The 23539-nt window shown below is 47.8% G+C and overlaps 1 protein-coding gene across 6 annotated transcripts; it reads right to left on the minus strand.

The window, feature by feature from the left end:
* Positions 1–1240: 1240 nt before the first annotated feature.
* On the minus strand, positions 1241–23521 carry USP20 (ubiquitin specific peptidase 20). Of its 6 annotated transcripts, none has more exons than XM_053996367.1 (25): positions 22944–23045; positions 19846–19956; positions 19425–19478; positions 18697–18759; positions 18434–18565; positions 17701–17797; positions 17442–17511; positions 16763–16876; positions 15570–15648; positions 13796–14237; positions 12776–12913; positions 11459–11571; positions 10857–11029; positions 10303–10397; positions 9821–9854; positions 9559–9604; positions 9100–9280; positions 8538–8664; positions 8284–8453; positions 7593–7674; positions 7207–7315; positions 6769–6871; positions 6449–6520; positions 5575–5769; positions 1241–2943 (listed from the first exon to the last, which is right to left on the minus strand). In XM_053996367.1, exons 2-24 carry the CDS (start codon positions 19924–19926, stop codon positions 5609–5611), a joined length of 2736 nt encoding a protein of 911 aa, XP_053852342.1. In that variant the 5' UTR covers positions 19927–19956; positions 22944–23045; the 3' UTR covers positions 1241–2943; positions 5575–5608. The 6 variants fall into 6 exon arrangements, with proteins under 6 accessions (XP_053852342.1, XP_053852341.1, XP_053852343.1 ...); XM_053996366.1 differs by having other exon boundaries at positions 1244–1586; XM_053996368.1 differs by lacking the exon at positions 1241–2943 and adding an exon at positions 3809–5176.
* Between the last annotated feature and the right edge of the window lie 18 nt (positions 23522–23539).

Raw genomic sequence — 23539 nt, forward strand, 5'->3', positions numbered from 1 at the left:
CTTGGTGCTACAGTCCATTCTGTAGCTGTTGTGTGGTGGTGCTTAAGAGTTGCCAGCATGAACCAGCAGAAGGTTTGTGATTTAAACCCAACCCAAATGAGCTGGGCACAGGCAGCACCAATGCTGGGGCTGTTCTGCTGCAGCACTGGAGGGTCAGAATCCAAAAATCACTGCCTTATCACTGCTGCTGCTGTGGTCACTGAGCTGTTCAGATCAAGAGCAGAATGGGATCCCCACGGTTGGCACCTGTGGCTTTGTGGTCTCCACCTGCCAGGGGATCTAAAGGGTTGACAAATTAACAGGTGTGCAAAAATATCCTTAAAGTATTTTTAGCTGCAGTATTTTTATTCTTGTGTCCAATGCACTGTTGAATCAGCAGCTAAGAATTCATTTTCACCTATTGTTGTGCCATCTATGTAAAAACTAGATCAAAGTTTGCTTTTCTATATTTAATCTGGGTGGACAGTATATTATTGTCAGCCTCTGTGGAACATTGGAACAATTGCAATGTCTGTGTTTCAAAATTGTGCTGTAGAAGGAGCATTAGCTTTAGCTGACTGATTGATTCCTGAAGTTTTAATAAAAGACCATGGAGTTTTTATAAACTTGGCAAGTAGTTCCCAAAAGCCTGGATCTTAAAACTTATTTAAGAAATATTCACAGTCATATCTCATAGTCTGCACACGTTTATTCCGCTGCCGTTATTCAGGGCAATGAATAATTTTTGTAGGATTTACCTTTGGCAAATGCTGAAGAACTAAATATGTGACTGGTTTATAAAAACTCTGCTTGGATTTACTAATCTTGCCCAGCAGCGTGGACTGTACATCCTATGAAATTTCATGATCCCCAGCAAAAGTCTCTAATGCCCTTTCTTAACACCTGTAAATAGAGAAGAAACATATTTACTGATACTCAAAGTTGTGTTTAATGCTGAGTATTTTTCAGAAGTTCTTTAGTTTGATGCATATTGTTCTTTGGTTTTTTGTTTTCCTGCCTGAAATGTCAGAAGACCTAAAAGAAGCCAAATTCTATTTTAACATGATGATGTCGAGCACTTTTTTATTTGTATATGTGTGTGTATGTGTGTTTGAGCACTGATCTCGAGATCTCGGTGGCATCTCAGTGTTGTGATTTCATTGCCAATGTAAAAGGTTCTGGTGTTGCCCATTCATTTCTGGAGACAGAATTCAATCAAATAAAGTGCTTCCATTTGAAAGCGAATATTGACCTTGTAGCAATGAAACAAAATCATCTGCATATTTAAATAAACATTTAATTCCAGAAATAACAGTTTTACTGGATCTTTTTGATCAGCCAGACAGGAAGAAAATGGATTTATTGCTTTTTTCCCAAGAGAAAAGCTGGTGCCTCTTTGCTGGGGCTCTTGGGGCTGTTGAGGTGCAGCCATCGCTCTCCAGGAGCTGCTGCTTCCCACAGATGTGTCCATTGGAGAGTGGGAATTTGAATTCACCTGTGCCTGCTGCTTCAACCACAGAGAAATTCAGACTAAAACTCCCCAGAGCTGCTCTCTTATTCCTCATTATTCTTCCTCACTATGGGGTGGATTTGGGTTTTGCTTCCAGCTGTAAAATGTACACGGAACAAGTGGATCAACACATTCCAGTGTGGTGCTCTTCCTAGTTCTCTCTTCAGCAAAGTGAGGACACATTTTCACTTGTGCTACCTGCTTGCTTTGGTTTTGTTTTTTTTTATTTTATATTATTTCCTACTGGGATTTTTCAGTAATAATTTGGCTCTGTCTGTACCTCTGACTGTCCCACAGAGCTGGGTCCCATCAGGTCATTTTGAGATTTGATTTTATCAAACTTTGACCTTTCCAGCTGGCACTGAAGAGAGAATGAAGTGGTTGGGTTGTTTATTTGTCGGGTTTTTTTTAACTTAGTCATGTGAGGAGAAAGAAAAATGGGCTGTTGTGGCTGGAGCTGGTGTTGGGAAGGGCAGGTGGTTTGTGTTTTCAGTAGGAGCCTATGAGAACTGGAAACTTGGGGGAAAGATTTCATCTAAAGAGAGAGTTGTACTGTGGAAATGCCTGTGGTGAATGCTCTGGTTTGGCTTAGAAGTCTTGGCAGATGTTTTTGATGCTGACAGGTTTTATATTAAAACTCAGGCTGTTGCAAGGCTGGTAAGGAATGGTTTGGGCAGGGATGTGTGGATGTGCACGTGTGTCCAACACAGCAATGCCTTCCTTCACCTGATAATCCAAAAACCAGGCACATTTCTGGAACTCTGGCTGAGATGCACAATTCCATTCTGGTGTGCAGGGTTGTGAATAATGTGTGAGTGTCTCTAGCTGAGAAAAGCCCCTGGCTCTTGGCCAGCTTCTCCATCACCCCTGGTCCAGGTCACTGCAAAGAGCCCATCCGAGAGCCAAGAGGATTTGCAGTTTTCCCACTCAGTAGGTGACACCTGGTGGTCCTTTCATCTGACAAATAATCTAGAGATTATTTCTGTTTAATACAGTCAAGCTGCTACATTTCTTCAGCAGGATTTCAGTTGTTCTTTGCCAGCACTAATTAACATCCCTGTCAGTTTAGGACACATCAGAGCTGTTTGTGACAGGCTGCTGGTCTTTGGTTTTGGGCAATAATGAATAGGAGGGGGTGTTCCTCTGGCTCTGACTTGGATTTATCTTTCACAGAATCAGCACTGCTGACTTTAAATAGAAAAGGCACAATTGAAGGGGTGAGGGAGAGCTGGGGGTGTAGAGCTGAGCAAAAAGGGAGAAGAAAATGGAATAAGGTTTTTGTAGGGAGTGTTTGTGTCACAACAGAGCAATGGCTCTGCTCCCAGGAACAGGAGCAGCACACAGGAACTGAGCTGAGGGGAGGGAGCAGATAATCTGACACTGAGATTTGCTCCATCAGTCCCCACTGCATGAACAGTTCTTTCTCTCCTCTTTTTTGCAATTGGCAAAGGGACCTGATAAAAAAAGGGACAAATGATTTGCAGAGAGAACTGATGAGAGCTCAGCATTGGCACTGGCTCCCAGAGCTGTGTCTTAGGTGTGCTCAGAAATGCCGTGGCTGCCTCCAGTGCAGCTGGAGGAAAGCAAGGCTGCAGTTGGATCTCAGGTGAAAGCAGGAGGCAGAACTAACCCTCAAGTGCTTGACCAGGCAGAGGTAACCCAGAGCAGAGGCAGGGCTGGAGCTGTTTGTGTGGACCCTGAGCAGTCCCTGAGGGCAGTTCTTGGTGTCTCTGGGAAGGTTTGGAGCTGTTCAGTTGCTCAGGTGACAGATTTACTTGGAAGATCCAAGTTTGGACAGCTGACTCCAAGCTGCTCAAGAACAAACTGCATGTTCTTATTACCCAGCTGCAGCTCTGCTTCTTCAAACATTTCAGCTCCAGCTGAGGCTGCACCACTCACTTGGGCAGGGAATTCCTGCTGCTCCAGCCCCTCAGGCTGCTTTAGAAACTCTGTTAATTCCCAGTCCCAGAGCCTGGTGTTCCCTGGGGAACAGGCTGACTGTTACCAAGGGAGGGGAATGGACCAGCAGGGATATTTGGCCACACAACAGTGACAGGAAACTCTTGTAGAATCCTGGAACAGCTCAATGAAACTTCAACTCCTTCCCCTGCAAGTTACTTCCAGGATAATAATATTGTCAGTGAGTAGCACATCCAGACCCCCCCAGGCTTTCTGAGGCGCTCTCGGGTGCACTGGGGTTAATGAAAGCTGAAGGGAGGTTTGAAGGGGCAGGTGCCTCTGAATGGGCACAGGATGGTTCAGTGGCCTCAGACTCCTCTTGCTGCTGCCCAGAAGGATCTGTCCCCACACAGCCTCTGGTCAGCAGGAAGTTTGGATTTTATTTTATATTTAATTTTTTAAAAATTTTTCTTCCTTCCCCACCCTGCTCCCTGGAGCTGTCAGCCCCTCTCAGCAGGCAAGGCAGGCCTTGTTGAATGCACATGTATTTATTGTACCACTTTTAGCACAAGGTCTAACACTGAAGCACAGGAGTGTCACTACAGTCTGTACAGCACCCTCTGGAACACAGACAACACAGACATGCAGCCCTGCAGGCTCTGCAGCGATCCCAGGGCTGCTGCACTGGGGAATAAAGACAGCTTGGAACAATGAGAATCTCAACAGTGGCTCATTCTCTGACCTCCCCTACGGTCTGGCTGGGTCTAAACAAGCATCCCATGAACAGAATTGTAAAATTAACATGCTGAATCAATTATAGACAACTTTTAAAGAAGTTGCTTTATGCAACAAATACTTGATCTGAAGAAAAAAAAAATAAAGAAAAAAAATAACATGAAGGCCACATTTTTCTTCTCAAATTCTTCTATCTCTAAGTCAAGGAGCAGCCTTTCCTTCCCTCCCATTTCTCCTGAGGAGCTCAGGAGGTCCCAGCTCCATGCAGTGTCTGGCACCACTCAGGCCAGATTTGGTGCTGTGGCATCACCCACACCACGAACAGAGTTTGGCTCCTCAGGGCCTGGAGGCAGCTCTGTCTCCATTAAACTGCCTCCATTAAACTAATTAAAGATTAAGCTCTTGCCTTGCTGCAAGAACAAAAAGCATGGTAAGAATAGCCCTGCTGAGAAAAGTGGAGTTTGGCCTTTTTTGCCCTCATTCCTGCCTCTGCTGCATTGGTGGCAGCAGATCTGGGAGCAAACGGATTAAATGAGCCACTGTACACACAAAGGACATCTGGAATGACCTCAGCACACAGGTGGGGCTTGTTTGCAGAGTTTGTTCCTAAAAAGCTTCACCAGCCTGGGCCCTGCTCAGCCAGGCCCCCTCCCCAGCCCTGGGTGCCCCCTCTGGAGGGGCTCTGTGAACAAAGGGGCCCCTCCCCAGCTTCACCCCCCAGCTCCTCACCAGCTGAGGGGAGACAGACACAGGCTCGTGCCAGGGCCAGTCTGAGGAAGGCTTTGGGAAGGAGGAACCTTCCAGCCTTGTTGTCCAAAAACTGAACACAGGAGATCAGACACAAGGAGAAAATAAAATTCTGCAGGACCACGAAGGTGTGGGTTTGAGAGTGAAAGGAGAAGGGAATAGCTTCTTTCCAAATTCTTAGCTGACTGCAACTGAATAAAGAGCAAAACTAGGAAGTTGTGACAGCACCACCAGCACAAAACCATAGGAGACCTCGTGGCTTTACTCAGACTCAAAACCAGGTTTCTCTGGTTGCAACACTGCCTGCTGAAAACATAAATAATGTTTCATTATCTTTACATGTTTGAATTAAAAAGAGAAGTGCCAAAAGCAAAACCTGCAAAGGAGCAGAACTCAGTGCACTGGGGACAAGCTGGGAGTGCTGGTTTGGTGTAGCAAAGGAAAGGGAGAGGGCTCAGGTCAGGACAACCCTGTGACTGTGGCTGCAGCCTCAGAGCACGGCTTCAGCCAGAGGTGAGGTGCAGAGCTTTGTGCCAGCCTCTCCCAGCACCACCCCGTGCTCAGAGCCACATGAAAGGAGGAGGAGGAGGAGGAGGAAGCCTGCCTGCCCCGGGAGTGGTGGGGGAGCTGCACACACCTTGTCCCAGACAAGGGAGGATTTCGACCCCTCAGGATTCCCAGCCTCCCGTCCCCCACAGAGGTACCTGTGCTGTCCCTGCCCTGCCCCAGCTGCACAGGTCACACTGCACGTGTCTCTGCTTCAATCTTCTGCTCCCCGTGGAGGTTTTCCAGTTCCTGCACCTGGGCCACGTTCTGTCTGATGGCAATCTCGGGGCCCCCTCCGTACAGGGTGCTTAAATAAACCCAGGTCTCCTCGGAGATCTGCCCGTAGTCAGCACCTGGAAGGGAAACAGCAGTCACCGGGTGCACCAGCAGGGAAAGGTCAAGACACAACGCCAGGACTTGCCCTCCAAACACCTCCCCCCAAAGGCCCATCCCAGGAGGAGGAGACACCCGTGGTCTCTCCACAAAGCCCCTGCAGTGCCACCTCCTGCTGGAAGCACCAGTGTGTTCTCCATTCATCCATGTCCACAAGCACCACATCTACACATCTTTTAAATCCCTCCAGGGGTGGTGACTCCACCACTGCCCTGGGCAGCCTTTTCCAAGCCCTGACAGCCCTTCCCATATAGAAATTTTTCCTAATATCCAATCTAAACTTTGCCAGGCACAACCTGAGGCTGTTTTAACTTTGAGAGCTGGACCACAATAGATACTGAGTGAAGACCACATCAAAAGCAACACAAGATCAAAGCTCCAGCACAAAGGGGAGTGGTGCAAGGGGCCTGGGGAGCAGCAAGGCAGGAGCTGGGGGTCTGCAGAACCAGTCACAGCAGCAATCTGGTCCTGCAGAAGCTGCCACTGGAGAACTGGCTCACTCAGGGCAGGGGCTGGGTAGAGAACTGTCATACTCTGCAAAACCATCTTGCTCTGTGGCTCCATTATGCACAGCCACATCCAGAGGAACAGTCTCCTTTACCTTTTAGGAGCACCACAGGCAGTAAGCACCAGCCTTACCCTGCTTGACTTGCACATGGCCACCTGGTTTCGTGAGGGCAATCTTGGTGTTGTCAATTGGTCCAGGGGGCTCTGTAGGAGAACAAATATGTCAAAAACCACCTGATTTCCTTGCTGCCTCCAGCTTCAGATGCTTTCCTAACTCCTCTTGGTCATTTTTGTTTTGCCCTGGGGACCTGCAGGCAGTCCCAGTGGCTGGTGCCTGAACCCTGCCCAGCCTTGTCACCCCAGCCAGGGGCAGTGCTCAGCCAAGACCCAGCAAATGGACTCGTTTCCATTCCCCCTGTCCCCCCTGACAGACCCCAGTGTCTGATCCTTACCATTATCCTTGCCCTTGACAAAGGCCTCCCACTCCCGGAACCACTGCATGCTGATACAGTAGATGACACTTGGAGACTCCTCTGCCTGGAAAGCCTTGTTCAGCTGGGAGAGCAGAAACAGAGAAATAGGAAGGACTTAAGTCACTCCTGAGATCCATTAATTGCAAGGCAGCCTTGCCATCCTCCAGAAGAACCCCATGGAATTCCTTCCTCACATCCTGTTCCTGCTCACCAGAGCAGGCACAAGACAAGGATGGTTTCACACTTTCTGTCTGCACAGCATTCCCATGCCCCAGCTGCTCCTCTGCACTGGGGAACCCCCAGGCCAATCTCCTGGCTGTGCTGTAGGTCATGTTCTGGAAAACAGGCAGGAGATTTCCAGGTCTGCATTTCCCACCCCTGCCCTTTGCCTTGCTCCCAGATGCTTCCCGTGCCAACCTTGATGAAGGTGTCGATTTCGATCCTCCTGCGCTTGGCGAGGGCTTCGATCTCCACTTGGCAGATGGAGCACACGTACAGATGGTTCACAGCAGGGCCACCCCCAAACCTGGGCACAGGGAGAGGGAAGGCAATGGAGAACTGCAGCACAGTGGAAGCTCTTCCCAGCCCTGCATCCTACAGACAGGGATTTTTATACTGCTCCAGACACTGGTGAGGGAGGTGCATCTCCAGCTGAGGGCACAGAGCTGCCTTTACTCAGCCACACTTTTGCTCTTCTGGCTTATCTCTTGCTATCCTTTTGGGACAGGCACTGATACAGCTCATCCTGGCTTAGATCAGGACACTACAAATACTGGAAGAAAGAATGGAATGGCCATATTCACCTGTTGTAGAGATATTCCCACACATTTTGGGGCAGAATCACAACCAGGTCATCAATGTAATGGTATTTATTAGGAGGAATCCCTGTGGAGGAAAGGCAGGTGGAAGAGTTAATCAGGGATCTCATTATTGCTGTGTAAACAGACACAGATAAAAAGGCAGATTTCCCTTTCTGAGAACTCAGATTCCAGAATCTGCGTCCTTTGCTAATGCAAGACAGTCAGAAGTTCATTATCTGTGGAGGTTTCTCAATCCACGGCCCTAATTTCTAATCAAGTGCTTAATTTCCAATTTAGAAGAGAGATTTACAAATACTGAGTGCTCCCCAGCATGGCTGATGAAACAGCAGCAGAGTCAGATGTGCTATCAGCTCCCTTCTCCAAACAAACCCCGAGGACCAGCCCTGCTGACAGGGTAACACAGATAAACCCTGCCCTATCTGCTTTCTACAGGTTTGTTTTTAAACACAGAGAACTCAAAACTGTTGTTTCCCAGCACTAAACATCCCCCCAGGCCTCCGACCAGCAGCACAATGGGTAATTGTCTCATCCCTCCCTGAGCAGGCTGAAGTTTCTGCCAAAGAGGATCCCACTGCAGCTTCCCTATAGCAGAATGGCAGCTGGAGTTTTTTCCTGCATTTGTTAATGCACCATGAAGAATCAAATGTGCTGCTCCCAGGTCCAGCAGCCTTACCTCCATGGGAGCACAGAAAGGTGTGGTTGGTGATGGGCCCAGGCTCAGCAAAGGTGTTGAATTTATTGAGCCACTCTCGAGAGATGTAGAACTGGAGCAAACTGTGCTCCTTCATGCTGGCCAGGGACACGACCTTCTGACGCTCTCGCACGGCCTCCTCGCTGCTTTTCCTGGAGCAGGGAAAGGAGAACTCCATTTGTGAAATGCATTTCCAGGCGTTCTGTACCCAGGAAGGGGCTGAGGGCACAGCTCACCTGTAGAACAGCACATAGGCTTCTGCATTCTGCACCACAGTCTCGTGAACCTCGGTGACGTACTGGTCATCGAACTCGTACCACTGGCCATTGATCACGTTCTGGCAGTAGGCAATGTAGTGGCCACCTGGAACAGAAAGCACAGCACTGCTGGGATCTGCAGTGCAGACAGAAGGCAGGCCTGGGATAATGTCAGCAGCACAAACAGGATTAGCTGCTGGCACAGAACAGAGAGAGAGACCAAAAAAAAAGGATAATTCCTGCTCAGGCAAGCTTTGCTGGAGCAGCAGAGCCTGGCACTGTCACCCTGATTTGCCTTCCTTGGAAGCGTCTCTCAGCAAGACTGAACAGTGGGAAAGGGTTTGAGCCAAGCCTGTGGGGAGGCTGAAAGAGCTGCAGGGGATCTGCCAGAAGCTGCTCAGTTACTTTCCAAAGGGCAGAGGCTGCTCAGGCTGAGAATGGAGGGGGTCTCGTGCTGCCCTTCAGCCCAGCTGAGGTGTTGGCTACTCCTGACCTCACTCACACTCCTCCCTTCCTGCTCCTCTTCCAGAGAGGCACTTACTGCCAGCCGTGCCGTGGTGACAGATGACTGACAGGAGGTCGTAGGTGGTGATCTGGGACACGCACTCCTTGGCCAGGAAGGGTCGCAGATCCAGCCCTTCCAAGGGGAAGGAGACGTGGCTGTTGATCTTGAAGGAATACATCACCTCGTGCCGGAACCGTTTCAAGTGGATGCAAAGGATCTAAAAGACCAAGGACAGAGGACACCAAAGGGCAGTTTTGCCATGGGAGCTCTGGGAGCACAGCACATCTCTGTGTGTCTGATCTTTGCAGGAGTTCTTTGCCTCTTTCTCATGAATCCTGCTGGCTCACTAACTTAGACTGAGAAAGTCTCTTCAGATCTAAATACAGATCAGATTTTTTTGCCACCAAAAACCTGCTGGTTTTATTCTACCTCTGGCCTTCTGACCTCCTCAGTGGCTGCTAGAAGAGAACTGGGAAACAAGATGCTTTTACCCACCTCTGGGAGCCGGAGGACTTTGCAGTACTTTACTCCATTCCGCAGCCTGAGGGAGGAAAAGAAATGAGTTGTGAGGACTCTCTCTTTCATCAGCAAAGGCATAGCTGAGTCTTGCTCACTTTGGAATCCAAGACAAATCCTGAATTCCAGCAAAATTGTCCAGGCAGAGGACACAGCAAAATATCTGACAGCAGTATAGAGAAATAAAATTCCAGAAATAAAACTCCAGACATGCAACATAAAACAGATAATGCCAACTTACTTCTTACACCGTTCACAGCTGTACATGTTGTCCCCTGTCGAGAGAGAAGAGAGCCATTATGTAGCTGCTCAGAGCATACAACGCTGACACAGCCACCTTTCCAGACAGTGCAGAGAAAGATTAAGAACCTTTTGGGCAGGCCAGGATGAGAAGAGATCAAAACAACTTCTATCAGTAAGTGTAGGCAAGAAAGGGGTGCAGCCAATTAGCAGGAAGGATGAGAAAGTGAAGAAACTGAGAAGCCACAACACTCAACCAACCAACAGCTCTGCCTGCTCCTCACTGAGGACACTCTCACCCAGATTTCCCACCCCTGAGCAGGTAGAAAAGTTCCCTCCTGCTCATAGATGCTGAGCTGACAACTTTTGGCTCTGCCAGTCTCTAATGACACATCAAGGCAGGATTTCTAGGAGGTTTAATCTGCCTTCAAAATGCGTATGGAATGCTGCTCCATGCTGTCAGACTCCACCAAAAAAACTCACCCTTCAACTCATCTGCTGCAAAAAAGGCAGCAAGGCAATCCTCCAGTGTCACCACGGGACCCCAAAACCAGCTAGGGATACAGGACACCACAAATCTGCAGAGGAGAAGGGATTAAGAGTTATAAATAAAATAGCTGAATGCTTTGGCACACAAAACCCCAAGTGGATGATAAATTTTCTTCTAGCTGTAGGTCCTAAGCTCATCCCACATCCCAGAGGAGCAGGGAAAGCACAGCTGCTCTCAGCTGATGTTCCTACTCAAACTGGAAATTATTTGGAAAACTACACCAGGAATTAATTTGCTCTGGAGGGCAAGTCTGAGGCAGCAGTGAGGGGTGATAGCTGCACAAGAGCTCTCAAGGTGTGTGAGAGATCTAGAGGAGCAGTAACAACTGGTGCACAGTTGGGCTCAAAGCCCTGTGAGATACCACATACTGTCCTCCAGGGAATGGTTCCAATTGAGATGCCAATGTTAACATCACTGTTAGGGACAGCTGCCTTCCAGCACTGCAGGGCAAATCCCAGAAAACAGAGGTCCTGCAAAGGGAACACACCTCCGGATGTACTCCATGATGAAAGCAATCCAGCCCTGTGAGGCATAGTTGTCCCCACATGCCCCTGTCTTGGCTGGCACATTTTGGTAGATGGCAGAGTGCAGCTTGGCCAAGTCTTCTTTCCCTGGGATTGGGAGTGACAGGTCCTGGAACGTCTCCACTGTTGTAGAAACCTGGAAATATCCAAGAGAAACAGGTCAGGGTTTCCCGTGTGTGTAATGGAGCTGGCACCCGACCTTCATCACCTTTTATCACTGCTTGGATTTAGCCTATGCTAGAAACCTGAACTGGCAGCAGGAGTAACTCCTTGTGGCTAATTACTCTTCCCTGCTGTCAGCACTGACTTCTGTCACGGGTTTTGTAGCACTGGACTCAGTTTCCTAATGTGAACGTGATACTGCTGGGTCAACTCAGTAACACAGATCAGCAAACAAACACATCTCCTTGGCATGGCAGATTCTCACACCTCCCCTGCCATCATCTATGGCCACATTAGCAGGTGCTGCACGCCACAGGGTTTGGAAAAAGCAGCACCATTCCCTAGGAAGAGATCTACAAGCACAAAGCCTGTGCTGGTGACTGGGAGGGCCCAGGACACTCACTCTGTCGCAGGTGAGGCACTGCACCAGGCTGAGGATGGAGCCGTCGAAGATGTCAGAAATCACACTGCGGTAACGGAGCTCTTTCTTCTTTTTCCCAGAAGCCTGCATCTGGGCTGGAAAACAAGGAATGACCCTCTCAGTCTCAAGTCTCCACAGAGTCACACAACCACATAAGAACACAGGACAAGCATTGTCCTGATGTTCAGACCCCATCCCAGGGACATTGTGAGGCAAGTTGTGAAGAGACACAGAGGACTCTGCTGCTGTGTGTGGTACAAGGGAGAGGAAGTCAACTGAACCAACACCAGCTGGCTCTCAGGAGGCAGAAATTGTTGTCCTGGAACTCCTGTTTCCAGCCTTTTACATGTTTAGAAGCCCAGCCCTGCCACAGGCAGCCCCTGGTTTTCTGAGGTCTTGTGACACTTTGCTCCAAGCTTTGCATTTCACTTCCTCTCCCCCTCACCTGCTCTCTACTTTGTCCTTTTTTGTTCCCCTCTGACATTTACCACGTGTTCCCCAAGTGTCTTGCACTGGAGAGGACTCTCCACAGCAGGGACTGGCCAAATGCAAAGTTTTGTTTAACAACAAACCCTGTCCCCACACACACACGTGCAGGCAGACAGAGTGGTTTTCATGCAGCCAGAACATCTGCAGCTGTGCTGAGCTCAGCCAAGGGGCTGAAGAAAGAATGTCCTCATGGAGCAGCTGGAGGGACAGTGGTACAAGCACAAGCCATTGTGTTTGCAGATTATGCAGCACTGAGGGATTTTGATTTGCAATTTGCTCTGGGATGAAGGGACCAGTTTGATAACAACACAAGCCAGGCTCCATTCTGCAGCTTGACAGTGCTCCCAGCACTGCAGGGACATCTGCAGCCCTAATTCCATTCCTGTGAGCCCAAGATGTTCAAGAGGCAGGAAGCTCTGTCAGTAACAGCATCTTACAGTTCTCTGGCCCACATGCCATGAAATTCAAGTCTGGCAGACAAATGTTTATGTATTGCCACACTCCCCTAAAGGGACAGAGCTTGTGCCTGGGACTTGAGAGCCATTTTATTAATGACAAACACAGCACACAGATGCAGACATGGATCATTTGAGGCTCCAGTATGAGAACACACTAGAACATCACTGTGCCCAGAGCTTGACTTTATCTATAGGTTTACTGTAGTCTTTGCCAAATACTGTTTTAGAACACACTGTTGTCCAGGGGAACCAGCACTCTTACATCTGTTAATCAAGAATCATGATGGATTCCTTCTCTCCCCTCCTCTACATGCTCTCCCCTTTGCCTCCCAGCAATCCCTCTTTGCACTACCTTTCTTGAGTATGTAGGAAGGTCCAAGCCTGGCAGGACTGGAGCGGGGAGGACTGCTGGAGAGCTTGGAGTGCATTTCATGATGGACTGGACTGCAAGGGCGTGAGGAGCAGCGCACATAGGCATCATTGTCGGGTTCTGTTTGGGAAAACAGAGAGGGAAAAGGGCACTGGTGAAAACCCCAGCTATGAAAGGCAGCTCCACTGCAATCTGTGTCAGCCTAGCTCTGTGTTCCAGCACAGAATCTCTCTCAAAGGCACAGTTCAGTGTCCAGTAACTGTCCTGCCTGCACAGGCTGGCAGACACAGCTCCCTCAGTCACGGGGGAGAGTGCATACGGAGCTGTACTTAACAGCTAATAATTACATACTAAAAAACCCCAGAAAACAACCTGCCATTTTTTCACACTTATGACTAATTAGATTTTGCAGCTTGCTCCTGTAGCCCTAAACCACACAGACAGCATCGCTGCCTTCAGTGCCAGCTGGCAGAGTAAGACTCATAAAGAAGCGTTGAAAGATCGGATATGTTCAGCTTGAGGTGACTCCACACTGCTGCTCTTTTCTTTTCCCTGAGACACAAAAATACTCAAACTGTGCCTCTCTCTTTTCTCTCCCCAAAGTCCACAGTCCAACACTAGCAAATACCTTCTGCCATGCCTTTTCCACAGCTAGTATTTCTCCAGGCCAGTGTATCAAATTAAGAGACATACACATACCAAACCTTTTGTCTTAAAAGGCACCAATACAGTGTTTGCAAGCTTGGCAGAGGCAGCTCTCGCTGCTGTGCCTTTACTCAGCTCACAGCCTGGCTAAGCACCTCTCTGGCTCACCAAGTACACTTCTTTACAGAAGCAATTGTGCACAAAGACAAGGACGGAGGGAAACCTTGGATGCAAAATCTTTTGAAACACAGAGAAGGAACAATCACACTATGTGTTTGCCACTGCACTACACCGCAGTGCCTGCAGAGGATGGTAACACATCTTCCTGGAAATATCCTGACTGAAAGAGGGGTATACCTGGTGTCCTACATGGGCTGGCAGGACAGGGAGCTGGCAGCATCTCAGGTGAGGCTCTGCCATCGACTGGCATCATCGTAGTATCAACATCTGCATCCTCATCCACCTGCTCCGAGTTGCTGCGCCGATGGCCGCAGGAGAACTTTCTGTCCTTCATCCTCTCTTTTTCTGAGATCCCTCTTCCTGCTTCATCCTGGATCAGCAGCTCTGTCTCTGCCAGGGAGCTGCTGCCCATGCTCCCTGAGGTCCGACTCTGGCCCTCTCCTTCACCCCTGTCACTGCTGGAGTCACAGGAGAGGAACTCATCCTCCGAAGGGCTTCGGTCGCCCTCCCGCTTGTCCTCCTGGTCACTGGTGTCCAAGTCCCTCGTCTCTGCAACAACAGGTTCCTTCAGTTCCTCATGGAGCTGATCCATCAGGCATCGCAGGAACTCCTGGGTGTCCTGAAAACCAAGATTCCATGTCAGTATCCAGCCAGAAACGTGGCAAATGAGAGAGGCAAAAGAGGAGATGGCTCCATTCACAGCCAATTCCAAGAGTGCCCACAAAGGTGAGACTGCTCTGCAGCACGCAGACCCAGCTGAAGCAGGGCCATGCACCAAAGGGCCTGTCTGTTACAGAAATGCTTTAGTTCCTACATAATTAAAGGCCCATTTTTTTAATCTGAATATCTTCAGCTGATAGACTTTGAAAAGACAGAGAGCCAGCTGCAGAAGGCAAACCAGGAGTGCGTTTATCAGGGATTTGTCACAGATAATAGGGAAAAAGCAAGGAGAAACCTGATGAAAACAGCAGCCCTGGAGAACAGCCTCCTTCCCACAAACACATCTTAGGAACACTGACTTCTGCTCATGGCAAGCCACCTCTTAGAGAGGGCAGATTAAAATCTTTAATAAACAGGGAGAGGAACCAGAAACTCAAAGATATACAGTCTAGCTGCAAGCTCCTACATTCATAATACATGGTAAAAGAGCTGATACATCGGCTTCAAAGGAGCTGCTGGAAAGCAAGCTGGTATTTTGACAACTGCAGAAAGTTAATTACGACCTTTCAGTTGTTTTAGGAAGTTTGGCTTTTAGCCTGCCCTGCCTACCTTTCAAATCTATCTCTTCAGATCAGAGTTTTCCAATCCAACGTATTTCACATCAAAGACAAATATAGAAGCTCTTTCATTAATCATTATCTTTATTCTTTGTTTTGATTTCTTGTCACTATTACAGTTTTGATGCACTGTCACTTCTCTAGTAAAATTTTTAATCATAGTTCGTTGTTTACATTTTGTCATAAAGAACAAACAGAAGAGCTACACTGATAAAGACTTCAAAATAAAAAAATGGATACTACCTTTAAATAAGACCTAGTTTTGCTGTAATTCCCCAGAAAAAGAATATAGAACATTCATATCTTTGAATTTTTAGTGCAGATTTATCCAGGTTCCTCAGCTCTGACATGAATAAATAATACCAAAGTCCTATACAGCAGTTATCAGTAGATCTCAATGCTGTTTATAAAGGGTTTGACCACCATCATTTCAGAGGTGAGCAAGCTGACACAAGGAAATTAACTGATTTGGTACCAACAAGCCAGAGGCAAGCCTGGAAAAGAATCCAGGTCTCCCAAATCCCACCCAAGTGCTCTATCAGATCACTGACATTGACACAGAAAGGCCATGACCCCCGAGCTCAAGCTCTTCCTTCTCAACACAAGCACCACCACTGCAAGAATGACATTCCCTCTGTCTTTGGAATAATGGCATGGGTTTTTTCAGGCCCCACCTGCTGTGCATAGCCTCGGAACATGGGGTTGACAAGCTTGATTCCATGGGATAGACTGCTTGGAACAACATAACTTGGGCTGTTTAGACATGGAAAAAGAAAAAAGAAAGAGTCAGTTGGCTTGTTGGGCTTGGAGCCAGTTTGTCAACAGGCCGTAACAGAGGGTGTGGGGTGTAGTTAGAGGCCAAAAGATAATTATGCACCTGCAAACCCTGAGCAGAGATTTCTGCACGAGCTAGGTGACAAACAACCAAGAGACAGAAACACCTTGCAGTCATTTCAGTCTGTCTTTCTAGAGAAACCCTTCCCCAAAACACATTTCACTTAAAGCTCTGTCACACTTTGAGTGTGGGAAGTGATTCTTTCCAGAACAGAGTTTAGCAATTAGTTAATTTGTTTGATTTTCCAGCACCATGTCTGTCTCAAAATCTGGGCAGGCTGACCACCCAGTAAATGAGATAAATCCAATCAATGTTAAAATGACATGATATTGCTTAAAAGCCTGCACCTCCTCCTCTACAAAGACACAGTTCACCTTGCTCCATATCTTACTTATTCCTTGTTAATAATGAACTTGAGGCAAACATGCAATGCCATTTAAATTCCTGTTTTGATGGGGTTTAATTTACTGCACAGAGCAGACATCTTCAGATTTAAACAGGGCTACATAATTTTGCACTGTCCTTTGAACTGGTCCAGAATTTGAATCAATAGCAAACAATTCCCAAAATGTCACCTGCATTTTCCACTCTATTTAGTAAAAATCTCTGAATCACTTTTTCTATCCAAATCATCAATTCCTGTGCTAATCAAGAGCAGTGCAATTAAATGCTGGCTACTGAAGTCCATGTAAAATATTTGGAGATAGCCCCAGGTTCCCTTACTCCCATCATTTGTTCTTCATTGCCAACAGGGGAACTATATTTAAAAAAAAACTCTTCCTTTTCAAAAGTGTAATATTAAGAATGAATTCTTTTCACTGACATCAACGTGCCCATTTCATCACCAGCACAGGAGATGGGATCTCCTGGATCCCAGGGAATCCTTAAATCCCCATCCACACAGGAGGTTAAATCACTGCCTCAGACAATGCATTTGTCCCTGAGGATCAGATTTCCTCTCTGCTGATGCCAGACCTCAGAACTAACACACCTCTGAAACCTGGCCAGGTTAGACCAGGGGTCACCACGCACCGTTTCTTGTGCCAAACCTCAGACACCAACTTCTGGTAACTTTTGCACAGGGCAGGTTTCTTATCCGTCCGGACCAGTCCACCACATTCCAGGAAAAACTGTGTGAGAGGTGGGCTACAAGAGAAGGAAAAAGAGAAGAATTCAGCCCACAGAAACTTCTCCTCTGCTTATATTTATTTATCAAAACTTCATGCAGGCCTTATCAAAAGCATGCTTAAGGTACTGATTTTAAACCAAGGGAAGAAGTGATTCCAGATGCAGATGTGACTCCTCACTTGGTTCAAATGAAAAAGGCTGATCTGAACCTGTTCTCAGTACAGAAAGGATCCTGGAATTGGTTTTCAGCAGGATGGCTAGAGAATATTTTAGGACAGAGGTTATTAGAATGATATCAGTGGGGAGGATAAAGAGACATGACATGGCTTTCTCTCGGATAAATAATTTCTGTTGCAACAGAAATGATGAAGTTTTACTTCAAGCATTCATCTAAACATGAGCTGGCTGGTCCTTCAATTTCCTACTGTAACATTTCTGTTGCCTTAAGAAACCACTATTTTTTTTTTCTGTCCCCAGCCTGGCTAATCTCTCTTTGCAAGACTCATGAAGGTTTCAGATGAGAGGTGACACTTTTGGTATTTAGTGAAGTCAGTTAGTACAACACTGAAGCCCTAATGCCTACCAGTTTGAGAGAGCCTGAAGTGCTGCATTCATGTAGCAGGAGTTCCCAAGATTTTTCATTCCAGTAAGGCCTAAAGCACAAACAAGAGAGGGATGAATCACTTTCAAGATGTGCTGCTTTCTATATTCCTCCCCAAGGAGAGGGAATCCAGCCCTTTCTATGCAGTCTCCAATTCTGCTGCCAGGAACCCTCTCAGTGCAGGTCCTACAGACTGCAGAGTTGCCCTGCCAGCCCTTTCATCAACTCAATGCAAAGTTACCTCTTGGTTTCAAATCATCATCCTCTGATTCAGATTCGCCTTCATCAGCCACTGCAATGGGAACAGCTTTCAGAGGGTGAGCAGGCAAAGGAGAATCCTAGATTAAAGACAGAGAAATAAGTATCAGTCACAGGCCTGCTTTGAAAGATGAGCTGTGAGAGATATTATCTTACATATAAATCAAGCCAGCCTTCAAGAAAAGTAGAAGGAGAAGGAAGAACAGGTTGCACTGTCTACCCTTCTCACTGAGGCAGCAGGGAGTGGAAATAGTGCCATTACTGCTTCCAGTACAGATGATAAGAAACATCAGGAATGAGCAGCAGTGTCACAAGTACATTGTGTTTCTGGTCTGACAGCTGAAATTTCTATGGGCCATGCATTGCAAATGAAAATGTGACAGAAAGGTTCTTCTCACATGCAGATACCCCATTGGAAAGGTTAAAAATAAAGTCAGAATGGATATTCAAGTCATAGAATCATAGCATCATAAATGGTTTGGTTTGGAAGGGACTGCAAAAGTCATCTAGTTCCCACCCCTAAGTCATTTGTCTTTTTGTTGGGACACCCTGTAAGTCAGGGCTAGTGGTCCCCTGGCTACAGGCAGCCACTGTCAGTGAAGGTATCCCCATGACAGCAAACGCTGCACCATGGCAGGAATCACTTGGCTAATTTTACACCAGGCAAACAAAGCCTTGCCAAGCTCCCAGCCCTGCCCTGTGTGACACAGACCCACCGGCTCAGGGAACTTGCTGGGGGGTGAGGGTGGCTGAGCTGCCAGGCACTGCTCCAGGAACACCTCCTTCTCACAGGCATAGCACCACACACGGAACGTGGTCAGGTTCACAGTCAGGTTGTGCTTCTTGGCCTGGAAATTGAATATGAAACAACAGATCTCCTCTGGCAGCTAACCTGGGCTGGAGCACAGGACTACCAGGACATGGAACAGGGAAAATCCAATTCTGTCTGTTTAAATGTGGGGAACAGAGAAAAGCTCACCTGTGCATGAAGTGTGCTGTGGTCAGCAGAGGACTCCCCACAACCAACATAAGGACAACCAATCTAGAGAGGGGAAAGAGCCAAAGCACAATGGCCACATCAAGTTAGACTCTTTAGAAAACAGTCTGTAACTCCAGTCCCAGCAGCAGCAGCAACTTCAGAATTATCTTCTCAGTTTCCTAACCTGCTTTTTATTCAGGGCCCAAAACAAGATGAAAATTCAGAATTGATGGAAATTTACATGTGATTTAAGAAAGAAAATCGGGAACCAGATTTGCACCCGGGCAAAGTCTCTGCTCCAAGGCCATTGCTCCAACAAGGATCTCATCTGAGCAGCCCCATGCCCGGGCATTCCAGTGTAAAAATAAACAGTCCCTGCCTCCCCCAATGTCCCATGGATTCCCTCCCTCCTCACTTCCAAGGTGTCACCCTGCAGCCCCTCCACAGGTGCCAGCACAGGCAACACCCAGCCAACAACCATCACTGGGGAATTTATTCATTCCTACTGGGAATGGCAAGGACAATCCCCTACAAGGAGTGAACCCTTACATCTTGTCAGATTGTGACAGTGTTACCCTTTCACCTGGAGAGTCTACTCCTTGGAATCCATCAAAAAACAGTGGATGGTTCTACTGTGAACCCCTTCTTTGCTCCCCACTCTCTTTTCAGTATAAATGCTATTTGAGTGAAGTCCCACTACATCATGCACACAAACAAGCCATTTTTACCTGAAGACAAGCCCAGAGGTTTGGTCCCACAGCTCCACAAGACTGGCAAGTTCCCTGCATATTCATGATAAAAGAAGGTTTGTTTGCTTGGTTGGTTTTTAAATAACCAAGTCCTTAAACAGTGAGAAACTTCTCTATAAAACAGCCCAACCTTCAGCTCATAGTATTTCATTCCTTTCATCACACTTCCAATCAAATACACAGTTGCACCACTTTAGCTAAAGTGACACATTCAAGCAGGATAAAATGACTATGAGAAATTTGTGGGGTCACAAAGGGTGATTTTATGGGACATGTGGGTACATCACTGGGGGAAGGAGAGTCTCTCTCTCGAGATAGGCAGCATTTTCTTCAAAAAGCAAATGTGCAAATCCATTTACAACAGCTAAAAGGGAAAGAACTGAGAGCCACAACCCTGTACCTTGGATTTGAGCAGCAGATCATCCCTGGTCACCTCTCCTATGGAATCCAGGTGAGGACAGATATCCCTTGAATCCCCCATTTTCACCAACACTCATGTGAGGAGGGTTTCCTATGACAAAAAAGGATGGCTCCTTTCACTACAGGTCAGATTTGCTCTCATGATTATAAGAAGATATCTGGGCATGTTTTGCATATTAGAGTTCCATATCTATTTTTAAGGCTCAGAGATTGAAACAAATCTGGCACGGCCTGGCCTCACTGCTGAGTGGCTGTGTTGTGGTATTATTGCAGGGAAGGAGCAAAGCCATGGGGAGGAGAGAGAAACAAATAAAGCTAATAATCCAATTCATGGAATGTGCCTTCAGAAATGCTGGGAGGTGCTCGGCACACAGGCACAGCTTCAGCTGCACAGATACAAATCTAATTAGCTCATTTGCATGAAACTCTGATGAAAAGTGAAAGGTGCTGCAGCCCATGACCAGTACTTAGCCTGTGGTGTCTATGAGCTTCATGCTCCCAACTGTGCTGATCTGAATCTAACATTTCCTTGTTACACTACTTCATCAAACACTGAAAATATGATTAGTTCTAAATGAAGCTGGGCAAGAGGGAAATAGACTTAAATGAACTGTAACCCCGATAAGCAGGCTCCAGTCTCTGAGGAATTTACCATTTCACGGGTAGATTTTTAACAGTATGAGCCACACAACTCAAAGTCTCTACAAAACATAACAAAACACTGTTCCACCCAGCTCATACATCCAAGCACCACAAGAACAGATCATTTCATAGCTTATGAACACAATAAACACTTTTATGGTGGTCCATGGATATGTAAAAGACTTTAAATATGTCTCAGTAACATGCAGCTATAAAAAAATGAAAAGAGTTTGCGTTTCTCAAGCATAGTTTGAATAACCTTGCTCATGGCTGTTAAAAAAGTAGAAAAGAAGATAAGTGATATTAATAGCACAGACAAGGATCCAAAATATTACAGTTGGCTGGAAATGAAGCAGATGTGAAGAGCCCACGTCATTGCAATAAAGAAGTGGAAAAATCTGATGAACTTGATGTTAATGACTCCAGCAGCCTCATGGCTGCTACACTCTGTTTTTTTTCACATTTTGAGGACATTTGAAACAATTCCCAGTCTTATCTGATCTGAATCACTGACAGTAAGGAGAAAAGAAAAAAAATATTATAAACTAGTAGGCCATATCAGTAACACTTATCTCAGGAGTGAAAAAGCTTGCCTAGCACCTTGTCTTGGCAGAAGATAAACCTCAAGGCTAATTTTACAATGTTTTCCCAGCACTCTTTAGAACTCAGTAAACTAATGGGAGGAGCAAAGAGAGAAGAAATCATATGTGCATGGTAGAAAACACCACAGGGGTGCTGACCTGGATCTCAGCAACCTGTGAAGAGAAGCTTAACAAACAACAGAGCAATTTCATGCAGTTTCACAGAGAAGGAACATAACACCTTGTAATACATATTGATTTAAAATACAAATGACAAGAGCACAGTAGCTTTGGCTAACACGTAAAACTGGGACACTTCAGGCTCTGAGTTCCTTCACCAAAACAGACCCCTTTCCCCAAATGCATCAGCTAGTCTAATTTAAAAAAAAAAAAAAGTATCAATACTACATTTGCTCTTTCACCATCCTTGATTTCTTATCTCTCTCCCAGATGTTCCCCAAAAAATCTAATGAACAAAATACTGTTTTAAAATGAATTCCAGGCTTCATATCTTCACCATCTTAAGCTAACTGGGAACTGGTTTTGAAGCACACTTTGTTAAGTAGAATCTTCTGGATGTGGATGATTTCAGTGCATTCCGTGGGATCAGCCCTTTCCTCAAAATCAAAACCATGTCTTTAGACTCTCCAGCACTGGGGTGCTGATCTTCCCACACAGCACTTCCCCTTGTGAACAATGCAGGGAAACCTCATTTTTGCCTCTCAGCCCTGACCACATACACCAGAATAAAGTTTGTGACTGTTCAGAGAGAAATATCCAACTTCTGTCTTCCCATGACTCTTACCCTAAGAGCTATAGCTGGCACACACAGCTCTAAATTCTGCTCAGGAAACCAGGAATTAAATAAAAGCACTGCCAGAGAGCTGAACTGTGCTTGTCAAAATGTACTGTGGATGATGGGAAAAGAAGTTACCCTAAAACAAGTCCTTCAGCCTGTCTTTCTCAAGCACCACTGAGGGAGAACAGTACACGAACGTGTCAGAACAGTTCCTCCGTAACTGCAACCTACTTTCAGTCGCTTCAACTGCTGCCAAACCCAGCGTCTCTGCCTTCCACAGGAACACATTTCTAGGTTTTTGCAGATTGTTTTTTCTTCTTAAAACAACTGTGTGGTTTTGTACCAAAGCTAGAGCCAGCTGTCAAGAGTTTCAGATCCATGCAGGCTGACATTCTTTGGAGCAACTGCACAAATAAAAGAAATCTTTGCCCTGTTCATCTACAAAACAACTACCAGGTCTGGTCTTGCATAACCTACCAAGGGAAAGAAGTATCTGCAGTTGTGCTCCAAGACATTTTATACTTGTGATACTGAAGAAAGAAATATTCACCCAACTGCCCTACTGACAAGGCAGAAGCAGAAAGCGGGTGTTCCTGGCTCGCAGCTGCATCAGGTATGGGAAAACCAGGTTTATGTGCAACACGCGAAGGAGAGCAGGTCTAAACATTGATTTATTATGGGAGGTCACAACACAACGACTCACCTAGAGCTTTAGCTTTCAGGCAAAAAACACCTGCGGGAAATCTCCCCTTGCCCGTTATGTCACTCCTCAAGTGTATTAGACCCCCATAATACAGGTCCCCTCCCGACAGACGCTACAGCTGTCGGACACGAGCGAGGCTGAACAGAAACAGCCTCAAGCCGCAAGGTCCCGCTCCCGGGGTCGGCACCAGGCCCGGGGGTGCAGGGCCGCCCCAAGGCCGGGGCACGGCAGGAACCGGGCCGGAGCCCCCGCGGCCGCTGCTGCTGCATCATCCCCGGCGCGGCCCGGCCGCCCTCCCTCCGCACGGCCCCGCGGCCACGGCCCCGCCGCCCCGGCCCGCGGCCCTCGCTCACCTGCGGGATGCCCGGGGCGTCGCCGCCCCGCCCCAGGCCGGGCCGCCGGGAAGGGCCGCGGGCCCCGAGCAGAGCGGGGAAGCGGCGGAGCAGCGGCGGGTGCCGCGCAGGCCGGGGGAGGAGCGGGGGCCGGGCCCGGCGGGGCGGGGCGGGGAGGGACCGAGCGGAGGAGGCGGTGGCGGCACTGACCCCGCGGGGTCCCGGGGTCGGGCCCGAGGGCTCCCCGAGCAGTCGGGGCTCAGCCCCCAGGGCCGGTGCTGGAGGGGCGAGCCCCGGCTCGTTCGGCCGGGGACCCAACAGAGCGGCTCGGTGCCTCGGTCAGCGGGGAGCAGCCGGGTGAAGGAGCCGCGTCCCGCTCCAAGGGCTGGGCTGTAAACCCGGGGGCGGGACCCACGCTCGCTCCCCACGGCGCCTTCTCTCCACGGCGTCCCTGACAGGCACCGGCCACCGGCGGAGGCTGCGTTGCCAGGATTGCGAGAAAAGGAACGAGCCTCGTGACTTACACGAGCTCTTCCCAGAAAAGACAGTGCGTGGCCCAGGGGTGGCGGCACGAGGGCTCCCGGCCCCGTCCGGGAGGGCACGGAGCGCTCCCGGCC

The sequence above is a fragment of the Vidua macroura genome, chromosome 21 (genome assembly GCF_024509145.1).
Source record: "Vidua macroura isolate BioBank_ID:100142 chromosome 21, ASM2450914v1, whole genome shotgun sequence".
NCBI classification, from domain to species: Eukaryota; Metazoa; Chordata; class Aves; order Passeriformes; family Viduidae; genus Vidua; species Vidua macroura.

Coding starts and splice junctions, on each gene's coding strand:
- USP20 (XM_053996367.1), bottom strand. CDS start 19,926: ATGGGGGATTCAAGGGATATCTGTCCTCACCTGGATTCCATAGGAGAG. Junction 11,030..11,458: donor AGTGCCTCACCTGCGACAGA/GTGAGTGTCCTG, acceptor GGATATTTCCAG/GTTTCTACAACAGTGGAGAC. Junction 10,398..10,856: donor ATCATGGAGTACATCCGGAG/GTGTGTTCCCTT, acceptor TCTCCTCTGCAG/ATTTGTGGTGTCCTGTATCC.